This window comes from Lepisma saccharinum, chromosome 18, assembly GCF_977018435.1.
Source record: "Lepisma saccharinum chromosome 18, izLepSacc3.1, whole genome shotgun sequence".
NCBI lineage: Eukaryota > Metazoa > Arthropoda > Insecta > Zygentoma > Lepismatidae > Lepisma > Lepisma saccharinum.
In genome coordinates this window covers 14,961,298-14,974,160 of record NC_139246.1, presented here as the reverse complement: position 1 = coordinate 14,974,160, position 12,863 = coordinate 14,961,298, and the positions used below count along the sequence as shown (strand labels likewise).

Here is a 12,863-nt window from a genome sequence, read left to right as displayed (position 1 = left end):
ATTTTGGCTCCATTCATGATCACAGACGGTGTCCATTTCATTTTTTCGATCATAGTTTGCAGTACAAAGTGCGAATCATACCCTCTACTATTGTGTGCAATACACACAATATTGTTAATTTTGGTGCGGTGAGCTGAAACAAATTGCAGAAAATTGTAAACAGGTTCTGTACTATCAAAAATGTGCTGTCTTTTTCCGCATACACTGCACCATTGAGACATATCTTTGTTCTCAATGCAATTATAGCATACATTTTGGCACACCAAAAGATTTGGAATATGCAGAAATTTGTTTTCAGTGCCTTCTAGTTTTGTGTCCTGCCTCGATTCAATATCGTAGAAAACAAGCATTGCTTTTTTTGATATAAGAGAAGATATTTGTTTGCCATAAATTTTTTGGATGTGACATAGATGTTCAGATGGTACCATATTTTTACAGCTGACACAGAATTTCTCTCCACATATATGAGGATTTCTGTTTGTACGGATAGCATACGCTTTCAGGCATTTTTCACAACATTTTACTGTCTGACAAAGAGAGTTTTTTCTATTGTAACATGTTTTATGATTATTGTAACATTTTTGACCATAGAAAAATCTGTTACAATCAGTGCACTTTATTTTGGTTTCTGAAACAGTACATTTGGGCTTTTCTTGGCATTGTGAACAAACAGCTGTACAGGATCCTAGATGTCTAGAAACATGATCATATTTTTTATGGCAAGTTTCACAATAGAAATTAGCGGAGAATGCAGCTGTAAAAGATGTTATAACATTAAAATGGTTGTTTATGTACACCAAATTTAAAGTTTCGCGCCTAGGTAATAAAGGACCTTCATATATCACATCACTCCCGGAAAATCCATTATATACGGTAATCTTGAAATCAGATAAATAGTCCTGAAATTTTTGAATTTCGGTAGTTCCTCCACCACTATTCAAATTTTCCCCAGCTTCTCTGCACAGTATATCCACTTCTTCTTCCATAACACATTTATGTTGTCTAACATATTGATAACGTTTTTTAGGTTCATTTTTGTAAACATTAATACCTCTTGCCACAACCAACGCATAAGCCAAACACCTGCTATCGGAATTTTTAATAGTTATAATTCCTTTTTTTAGTTTACAGAATTGTTCCCCATTCATTGCATTTTGGCGAACACGTCCTCCCCCTCGTGGCATTTGGACATGATGGAGATATACATAGAAATTGTTGTCAGAAAAAAATGTTGTATTGCTCTGCAATACTTTTTCCAATGCTGCCCACAATATCTCCATATTTACCGCCTGTGCTTCCCGAAAAGATAACCAAAAAGGGCGATCAGGGTGATCTTCATTTCTGATAGTAATACCAACTTGGTCATGCTCGGCCACATCACGTAGAACATATTGGACCAGTTCTTGCAATCCCTCCTGAACCCATATCACCGGATTCTCATTGTGTGGTGCCCCCCGCAACCGAGCACGCACCATTCGTCCTTCCATATTGAATCTTTGGTAACGCCTTTTTGTCTCTTCTATAACTTCAACATGATGTAACACTGCATCATCGCCACCGCCTACCTGTCTGCACACTTCCGCTTCCTGAATACAATCCCTAAGCACCATTTGGTATAACGCTGGCGAAATATGATTTGTACATTGCTCCAATTCTCTAGTGTCTAAAACAGATTCTAAATGGAAAATATCTCCACATTTTTCATCGATTGTTCCAATACACCCAAATATCTCTGTATCCTGGTTGTTATAGTTGTTAGGAAACATTTCAACATGTTGGTTGGTCTCACTAGAAATAGAGACAGAGGGTCTGGGTTGATTGCTGTTAATAGCAGTAGAGGTAGAGGGGGTAGATTGGTTGAGGTCATGAACAGTACTGTGAACAGTAGGAGAGACATTTTGTTTGTGCTTATTATGCTCTTGTGAATAATCACCCCCCGTTGATTTATTAGCATTATTTTCCCCCAATTCATTGGCAATAGCAACAAAAATATCCTGAGTATTATTGTTTACAGATTTGTCTATGTTGTCAATCGATATATTTGCTCCATCTGTACCCAAGGCCAAATCCAGATCACTGAGCATACCCTGAGTGGATATAAAGCTACTCTGACTATATTCACGAATTTCATTTCTGATTGTATTCAAAACCTTTTGGGTGCTTATTTCAATACCCCTCTCAAAATTAGCAGTGCCTGCATTTTCCATTGAGGTGGAGGGGGTGGATTGGATGTAGTCACTATAACTACCATAACTATGAACAGTAGAAGAGACATTTTGTTTGTGCTTATTATGCTGTTGTGAATAATCAACCCCAGTTGATTTATTAGCATTATTTTCCCCCAATTCATTGGCAATAGCAACAAAAATATCCTGAGTATCAATGTTTACAGATTTGTCTATGTTGTCAATCGATTTATTTGCTCCATCTGTACCCAAGGCCAAATCCAGATCACTGAGCATACCCTGAGTGGATATAAAGCTACTCTGACTATATTCACGAATTTCATTTCTGATTGTATTCAAAACCTTTTGGGTGCTTATTTCAATACCCCTCTCAAAATTAGCAGTGCCTGCATTTTCCATTGAGGTGGAGGGGGTGGATTGGATGTAGTCACTATAACTACCATAACTATGAACAGTAGAAGAGACATTTTGTTTGTGCTTATTATGCTGTTGTGAATAATCAACCCCAGTTGATTTATTAGCAATGTCTTCCCCCAATTCATTGGCAACAGCAACAAAAATATCCTGAGTATCAATGTTTACGGTTTTGTCTATGTTGTCAATCGAATTATTTCCCCCAGTTGTACCCAAAACCAAATCCAAATCATTGAGCACACCTTGGGTGGATATACAGCTACTTTGACTAAATTCTCCGACTTCATTTCTGATTTTATTCAACACCTCTTGGGTGCTTATTTCAATAACCTTCTCAAAATTAGTAGTACTACCAGTTTCCATTTTTCGAAGATATCTGAAAATTATAAAGTTCAAAATTACCTAACAACTTGTCAACTAGTCACTCACTCCATCATTAATCTATATAAAACTGTGTTTGTAAAATTGTCTCCAGCCCCCGATTAGTCCATCTGTGCATAAAACGGGGCTTCTAAACAATTTCTCTGTTTGCGCACTGCGGCTGATTGGAACTAGTGCCAGTTTTTAAAAACTAATTTAAATACATACATATGACACCGCTTCAAACTGTAGACCCAGTCCCGATTACCCCATCTGTGCATAAAGCGGCCTTCTAAACAATTTTTTTCTGCATACAGCGGCTGATTGGAACTGGTGACAATTTAAAAAAAATATATAGATACATATAGCTCTGCTTCAAACTGTGGGGTCCAGCCCCGATTACCCCTTTTTTGTGCATAAAACGGTCTACTAAACAGTTCATCTTTTTGCGCACAATAGCTGATTGGGACTGGCCTTCTAAACAATTTCTCTTTTTACGCACAGCTGCTGATTGGGACTGGTGACACAGTTTTTTAAAACAAGTGTAAATAGATACATATGACTCCGCTTCAAACTATATGTAGAGTCCCGATTACCCCATCTATGCATAAAACGGGGTTTCCAAACAATTTCTATTTTTGCGCACAACGGCTGATTGGGATTGGTAACAGTTTTAAAAGAGTGATTTTATATACACACATATGGTACCGCTTCAAACTGTAGGTCCAGGCCCGATTACCCCATCTATGCATAAAGCGGCATTCTAAACAATTTCTCTGTTTGCGCACTGCGGCTGATTGGAACTGGTGACACAGTTTTAAAAACTAATTTAAATAGATACATATCACTCCGCTTCAAACTGTAGATCCAGTCCCGATTACCCCATCTATGCATAAAACAGGCTTCTAAACAATTTCTCTGTTTGCGCACTGCGGCTGATTGGAACTAGTGCCAGTTTTTAAAAACTAATTTAAATACATACATATAACACCGCTTCAAACTGTAGATCCAGTCCCAATTACCCCATCTGTGCATAAAGCGGCCTTTTAAATTTTTTTTTTTTTGCGCACTGCAACTGATTGGGACTGGTGACACAGTTTTAAAAACTAATTTAAATAGATAGATATCACTCCGCTTCAAACTGTAGGTCCAGCCCCGATTACCCCCATCTGTGTATAAAGCTGCCTTCTAAACAATTTCTCATTTTGCGCACAGCGGCTGATTGGGATTAGTGACAGTTTTTAAAAACTAATTTAAATAGATAGATATGATTCCGCTTCAAACTATAGGTCCAGTCCCGATTACTCCCATCTATGCATAAAACGGGGCTTCTAAACAATTTCTCTGTTTGCGCACTGCGGCTGATTGGTACTAGTGACAGTTTTTAAAAACTAATTTAAATACATACATATAACACCGCTTCAAACTGTAGGTCCAGCACCGATTACCCCCCATCTGTGTATAAAGCTGCCTTCTAAACAATTTCTCATTTTGCGCACAGCGGCTGATTGGGATTAGTGACAGTTTTTAAAAACTAATTTAAATAGATAGATATGATTCCGCTTCAAACTATAGGTCCAGTCCCGATTACTCCCATCTATGCATAAAACGGGGCTTCTAAACAATTTCTCTGTTTGCGCACTGCGGCTGATTGGTACTAGTGACAGTTTTTAAAAACTAATTTAAATACATACATATGACACCGCTTCAAACTGTAGATCCAGTCCCGATTACCTCCATCTGTGCATAAATTGGCCTTCTAAACATTTTTTTCTTTGCGCACTGCGACTGATTGGGACTGGTAACAGTTTTTAAAAAAGTGATTTTATATAGTTACATATAGTACCGCTTCAAACTGTAGATCCAGCCCCGATTACCCCATCTGTGCATAAAGCGGCCTTCTAAACAATTTCTCATTTTGCGCACAGCGGTTGATTTGGATTAGTGACACAGTTTTAAAAACTAATTTAAATACATACATAAGGCTCCGCTTCAAACTGTAGGTCCAGCCCCGATTACCCCCATCTGTGCATAAAGCGGCCATCTAAACAATTTCTCTTTTTGCGCACTGCGGCTGATTGGGACTGGTAACAGTTTTAAAAGAGTGATTTTATATAGTTACATATAGTACCGCTTCAAACTGTAGATCCAGCCCCGATTACCCCATCTGTGCATAAAGCGGCCTTCTAAACAATTTCTCATTTTGCGCACAGCGGTTGATTGGTGCTGGTGACACAGTTTTTAAAAACAAATTTATATAGATACATATAACCCCGCTTTGATTCGAACCCTAGAATTTTTTATTGCAGTGTTAATTTTATTCCATTTCAATTTGGTTTACATCTTATCGTTGGTGAATTCTATTGTTGGTTGAGCTACATTGGTTAAACTACACACCAGACACACACGCACTAGAGATTAAAATTAGTAACCATTAGAGAAGTAGGGTAAGCAGTTTGAAATAACAGTTAACTAGGAAAACAAACTTATATCACGCACTTACCTCCAGTTGCATTGTGGGGTTGCAGCAGAAATAAAAAAGTATAGCAGCGAAACAATCGGCTTAACTTTTTCTCACTACAGAGCACAGCAAACTGAGTTTTTGAAACTATTTTTGAACTTAAAAATACTGAATAATCACTTTCTGCTGGATGGGGGGCAAAAGTTGGACTTTACTACCTGTGACTCGGGGAATTCTTAAATGCGCCTTTTCTAACAAATGAACTAGAACTCTATGGGAAAAATGCTTATATCAGAGCATTTTCATCCAGTGGGCCGAAAAGTTATGCATTTGAGGTAGTAAATCCAGACAATACTAATGTTACTACTGTTTGCAAGGTGAAAGGCATATGTCTAAACCATAAAAACAGCAGCACAATCAATTTCGAATCACTCACCAATGCTATTCTCAACAACACCTCCTCTTTAACTTTACTCAACTCGAACAAAATCGTACGCACAAAAACACATTCCGTTGTTAGTAAGCCGGAAATAAGGGTTTTTCAGGTGGTATATACCAAAAGAAAAAGATGTGCATCAAGTTTCGAGACTTTACCATATGGATTCAAACAACAGAAAACAGAATGAGTTAATTTTGTAATGCAGTGGAATATATTTTTATTAGATTAAGTTAATGCTATCCTTAGTAATAGTATATCTGTGATTTGGTCAACATACAAACTGGATACCAAAACAAATCTCATATTATATGCAAATGTTAAAGCTTTTCATTACCAAATCTGTTACTTAGTAAAAAATAAAACTGAAAACCATTCATTTGAAACCATTTGCTGTCATTGAAATATAATTATGCAGCCGCTATAATTTTTTGCTTATTATCAGTGCAAATCTGATATTATGTTGTGCACTTTAATGATGGAGTGAGTGACTAGTTGACAAGTTGGTTCTTCGGTGCAACGTTGTATGGTACAAACGGCTTTGTGCCCCTCTCCAACTTAAAAAAAAAGAGGCCCCCACAGATGGTAGCCACGTTGATGTCGTTGTGGGGCTTTCTACAAAAAGCTACCTGTACCAAGCCCAAAAACTTATTTTGAGATGGCGAATAAAAACTTTCCATGCCTGTTGACCTTTAGTTTCCTCAACACACATACCCCAGTTGTAATCGAACCCTCGACCCCCCTTTGGTTTCAAAACACATCTGTTTGTGCATAATGGCTAATCGAGACTGGTAACGCATTTTTTTAAAAATTCGATACTATTATTTATTTTTGGTTTTAAAACATAGCATACATTAGTGGAAAAGTCTTTGCATTGTAATCAAAAGGTTCCAGGTTCGATATTCGTTGAAACAGCTTTATGCATTACGGTTAATCGGGACTGCGTTAAAAAACGCCAACATTAGCCCCTTGGTTACGCATTTTCTATTTGTGTATCAAAAATAATCGGGGATAGTAACTCACTTTTTAAACAAATCAATGTTATTCTGCAAATTTGCCAGCATTGGAACCCAAAACCTTTTGAATACTAAACAACAATATGAGCTATTTTGTTTTGCTTTTTGAATATCTGTTCGTGCTAATCGGGACTGATAACACACTTCTTTTTTTATTTAAACAGAAAATCATTATTAGGCACTTTGACAACAATTTCTATGTATATATCCAACATGTCCAAATGCCACAAAGGGGGGAGGACGTGTTCGCCAAAACGCAATAAATGGGAACTAATTCTGTAAACTAAAAAAAAAAAAATTATAACTAGGAACTCGAACCTGGAACCTTTCGAATACTAAACACCAGTCACAGCCATTTTGTTTTGATTTTTAATATCTGTTCCTGCATAAATACTAATGGGGACTCAACACACTTCTTTTTTTATTTTATTTTAAAAACAACATCATTATCAGCCAATTTGACATTGTGAATCGAACCCGGGACCTTTTCATTACAGCATAAACATCCTATTTCCAATTAGTTCATTTTCTCTTTGTGCACAAAAAAGCTAATCGGAACTTTTAAACAAATACAATTGAATATCCAATTTTCACCAACATTGGGAATCGAACCCTCAACCACTTGGTTGAAACATCTCGCGGAAAAAAAAAACACCCCCGCGCCGCGCCGCCCCGCCCCGCGCCGCGCCGCGCCCCGGTCGCCGCCGCCGCCGCTAAACACAAAACGCGGCCGCCATTTTGATTTTATTCAAATACTATTTATGCACAGATGGACTAATCGGGACCTATAATGGCGGGACAAAATAATTGGGTTCATTTAACTACCTAGAGAATCGAACCCGCGACCTCTTCATTACCAGGCGACAACATTAACCACTAACAAAAGGCCGCCATATTGATTTTATTCAAACACTATTTATGCACAGATGGACTAATCGCGACCTATAATGGCGGGACTAAACAATTGGTCTAATTTAACTACCTAGAGAATCGAACCCGCGACCTCTTCATTGCCAGGTGACAACATTAACCACTAACCCAACTCGATTTTCGAACTCAACCATTTTGTTGCCTTTATTTACACACAGGCTAATCGAGACCATTCAATATTGACATCGTCGCCTTGTAATCAACGGGTCCCAGGTTCGATACTCGGTGGAGGCACATAGTGGTCCGAATCACCACTTTTCAACTGTAGCTCCAATCCTGATTAGTTTTGCCGTGCATAAAACGGACTTAAAAAACTAACTCAATCTATCAATCAATCAATATTGACTCTACCAGGAATCGAACCCTCGACGCCTCTTGTTTTACAGAGCAATAACCTTAGCCGCTAAACTTTCGGGGGTAAAGCACCTTCGGCGCCATCTTTAAATCATTTCTTCATGTCTTTGAATCATACGCAATGGTTGCGCGCGCATTTCCTCCACACACACACAAACATACGCACGTGTTAGTTTAGCATACATCAAGAAACAACGTGACAAACCCATTGACCCCCCTCCCCCCACCGCTTCCGATGTCTTCAAGGTGATCAGACACGTTCTGCTGACTCAATAATAAAATCACTCGTGGCCCGCTACAACCGGATGTAACCTAACACCAGGCGCATCAAATTTTTGCTGACGCGTAGGAACATAGTGCTGCCATTACTACTTACGTTTTTGCTGCCCATTCTCAATTCGAATCATCATCAGTTCATCACCTCTTAAACGTCCTTTCTGTAGTGAAGAAATAAAATGAAAGAAATACATTTGAACCATCCCTGAAACGAGAGAAAAACATTTTCGGACGACTGAAACAGGTACGGTACAAGATCCTTTAACCGTAACTTGTCTGGAAGGTTGCACTGTAAGTGGCAACTTTCTCTTGTTTTGAACCGTTCAGTTTTTTCGCAGTGTGTGTTCCATACCACCAGAATTTTTTATTTTTTTATTCAGTAAATATGTAATTAAAACTGAAGTTAATAATTAATTTGGATCACATTTATACGTCCTTTTTTTCGGTTTTAGGTCTTTTTTTTATATTTTTAGATCTTTTTTGGCAATTTCTAGGTAATAATAACTCTCAAGAAGTTCTTTGTCACACACGTTGAGAGTTCCTCGCCAGGGGTTTTCATTGTGAGCATGAGCAGCCCAACATCATACAGTACTGACGTTACACATTCATTCCCATAAAAAGCCTTTATTCTCTGATGAATGTCAATTGTGGGACACATTTTCTGCAGTTAGAAACTCTGTCACCACACGCAGTTTCGGGTGCACCGACATAGTATGGTTACATGCTGCCATTTTCCTCGCTCTAGTTCAGCAACCCCTGGTGATAGAAGTTTGAAACTTGGAATGGAGAAGGGGGAAAGCCTGAAGAGTACAATGCAGGGTTGCTCAAAATCCAAAATGTCTTTACACCGTTAGAAAAGAAAATAGCAGGCATTACTTTTCAGCCCGCCCTCGTAGTTACTCAGGGGTAGAGAAAGAAATACAATATATACAGGTAAAGGTATGTTCCCTGTACATATAGCACCTTGTCATGAAGGTATATTTAGGGTATGGACCCACATATTTTCAATGTCGGCCATCTTGGAGGTGATGCGATGAGCACCACGCTGCGGCCGCTCTTACCCCCACTCCGGGTACCATTTGATTTGAGGCTGGCTGGGCCCTACAGCCGCTTAATGCAGGAACAAAGTCGGAAAAATTCCGGGTTTCCCGCGTTGCAGTCAGGCTAGAATTTCGCGAGAAATGCAGTGATGAAGGTTTCTTCAACCTATCATTAATCAGGAAAAAGTTATGACTGCATGACTGCAACAAATGTATCATTTTCCATTTCAAAATATTGAGTTGAATTCAATATTGTGGCCACAAATGTGGTTGCCCTTAAGCCTAGCCTATTTCTATTATGACCAAACCCAACCTAAGTCCTTTACTTTTGATAGGGGGTGTTAAGGGACTTTGAACGATCCTGTAGGCCCTTGTATGTGACTTTGTCAACATGAGATCAAGAATTACACACACACACACACACACACACACACAAATATATATTATATATATGAGATGTAAAAATAGGTATGTGCAGGGGGCCATTGGTAATATTTTGCGGGGAGGCCCAAGATTTGTAGATCCGGCACTGCATAGCGCACTATGCGGCAGGATTGTTACAGGTCCAGGAATCTTAAATAAATTCAATTCCGGTCCAGCAGAGAAAATCAGCAAGCGTAAATGGGTTCTGGACCGTAAATAACCTTTTTATCTGTGAAGTATTTCAATTCGGTCCAGGAACCTTTTTACCAGATCAATTTAAATTCGGTCCACGAACTTTTTTCAATGAAACAATAGGCAACTTGGACCGAATTTAAATTGTGCGAGAAAGAAGATTCCGGTCCTACAGCGGAACCCAATAGAACCCTTTAGAATGCTATGCGGGCCTCCGTGGCAGAGTGGTTAGCACATCGCACTACGACGCCAGGAGTCCCGGGTTCGAATCCCGGACTGAGCGTGGATGTTTGTGAGTGTCCATTCATCACTTTCATCACATCATCATCCATCCCCATTTTCGCGATTCGTCAAAAGTAGCCGAAAAGTGAAGTAAAATAAACGAAATCAATCAATTTATGAATCAACAAGGCGCACTACGGGGCTTGAACTTTCCTTGAAAATATCCTACATCCAAATCAATATTACGGTTATTATGACTTATTGATTCTAAGAAAATAAATCTGTGAGGTATTGCATATATATAAATGTCTCAAGGTACACCCAACAGCAAAAGAAACAGTAGATGCATTGTGCATCACCCTTTTGATTCGGTCTGTATTACATAGTGTGATCATAATGAACGGAAATAATGACATCAACAAGCAGAGGGCAATGCCCGCTTCGAACTAACGTAGTTTCATTCCTTAAAACAACACAGGATGTAGAATAAAAAAAGTAATGAAAGTAGCGGTGGGCAATTTGCCTACCATTATCTTTGCTGTTGACTGTACAAAGACTTGAATCAGGGTTGCCACTCTAGGACCATGATAAAATTCAAGTATAATTCCCGGTTTTCAAGGCGAACTTTCCAAAAATTCAAGCAGATGTATTGTCTATTTCAACCTTACGTATTACCGCCTGTCAACATTCACACACAAATATCTTCATAATGTAAAGGGTCTATGTGATTCCAACATCCAATAATTATAATTCAATTAAACGGTATACGTAATATAATTAAAGTATTTAATTTAAGGTGCTGAGTTTCTATTTACAATCAGAGGCGCAACCACGATTTTTTGTCTGAGCGGGCGGGGAGAAAGTGCCAGGATAAACGTACTAATACTAATAATAATAGTAATAGGGTTAATAATAATGTTATTATTATAACATTATTATTATTGATTTGTCTTATTTTACTTCTCTTCTTGTGCCACGTTTGGGTAATTTGCGAAGATGGGGATGAGTGATACAATAAAATTGATGAATGGACAGTCACAAACTTCCATGCCCAAGCCGGGATTCGAACCCGCCGGGACCAACATTGCTGTTGTTGTTGTCATTATTATTATTATTAGTAGTAGTAGTATCAAAGACGTTATTACCCTCCTAAATTATGCAAAAAGGGGGTAGAAGTTGGTGCTAGAGCATTTGCGTTAGAACAAACTATGTCAATTATTTTTTCAACACATGGCACAGTAGTTCGGATCGCACTTTAAACTGTAGGTCCAGTCCCGATTATCCATTCTGTGCATAAAGTAGACTTAAAACCCCAAATCAATCAATCAATCTTACATTTTTTTTCATTTAGATAGTTCGGCGCCCAGGACCGACTCCCACCGCCCCCTAGCTATGGTTATAAACTTGATAAGACTAAGAAAAGGAGGAATTGCGAGCGAAGCGAGCAAGAAAATTTTACGAAAATAATTTTTATTTGCATAAAATGTGAATAGGATTTGTATTAAAAAAGTTGTAATTTTTCACGTCTACGGAGGAATTCCCGGAATTTAAGGAATTCCCGGAATTCAAGGAAGTCCCGGAATTCAAGGAACTCCCGGTGAGTAGCCACCCTGTGAATGTAATAGTGTATTTAGTGGAGACTCATATAAATCTTTCAACAGAAAACTCTGGTATCCTCAATAACGAAATCCTAAATACGCCTTTGTAATATATTACACAACTCATTGTCTTTGCAGCGGAAGACTGTCGAGATCCCTGTGCTAATGTTCGCTGTCGCAGACGATGTGTGCCACGAGAAGTGAAATGCGTCAGGGCCCCCTGCTGCCCTGTGGCGGCGTGCGTTGACGATGAACCAGGTGAGTACACTTCCGGACAAACTTAAAGAAACTTGGACCAATGAATATGTTCGCCGTAGCTGTAAGCTTGCTCGCATTCACATGTTATGTCGTATGTGCATACACAGAAAACAAGTGTATCTGGGGAGAAAGGTAACAAATGCTTTATTCAAAGTATGTGCCATCGTTAGCTATATATTTTGCCCATCTGTCCGTCAAATTGTGGATGCCCTACACATTGAAAAATTGTTCACATTTTGAGGTGATCCAGTCAGCAAGCCATTGTTCGACATCTTCGTAATTGTTGAAGTGTTGCTGGCAAAGTGAGTGAGACATCGATGAAAACAAGTGGTAGTTCGAAGGGGCTAAGTCTGGTGCGTATGGCGGGTGGGGCAAGAATTCCCAGCCAAGTGCAGCAATGGTGTCTCTGACGCCTTTCGCTGTGAGTGATGAGCGCGTTGTCTTGCTGCAAAATCACTTTTCCGTGTCTTGGCGCCCAATATGGAACTTTCCCATGGCATGAAGACGATCAGATATGGTTTGGCGACCAACATTTAACTTCTGTGCCAGTTGTTGTTGCGTTTGCGTATCGTCTTCGTCCAACAGTGCTTGCAATTCGGCGTCTTGGAATTTTTTCGGCTGGTCCGGGCGATCTTTGTCTTTCAAGTCTAAATCACCACTTTTAAATCGTCGAAACCAAGGCACACACGCGTCTTGC

At 39.0% G+C, this 12,863-nt stretch overlaps 1 protein-coding gene across 1 annotated transcript in view; it reads left to right on the top strand.

Moving 5' to 3' along the window:
- LOC146001874 (uncharacterized) overlaps positions 1–12,863 on the top strand; it is a 61,785-nt gene that overhangs the window by 46,305 nt on the left and 2,617 nt on the right. The window contains exon 6 of the mRNA XM_083139583.1: positions 12,047–12,166. Within this exon, the coding sequence (XP_082995709.1) occupies positions 12,047–12,166 (120 nt within the window). The remainder of the gene's footprint in view (positions 1–12,046; positions 12,167–12,863) is intronic.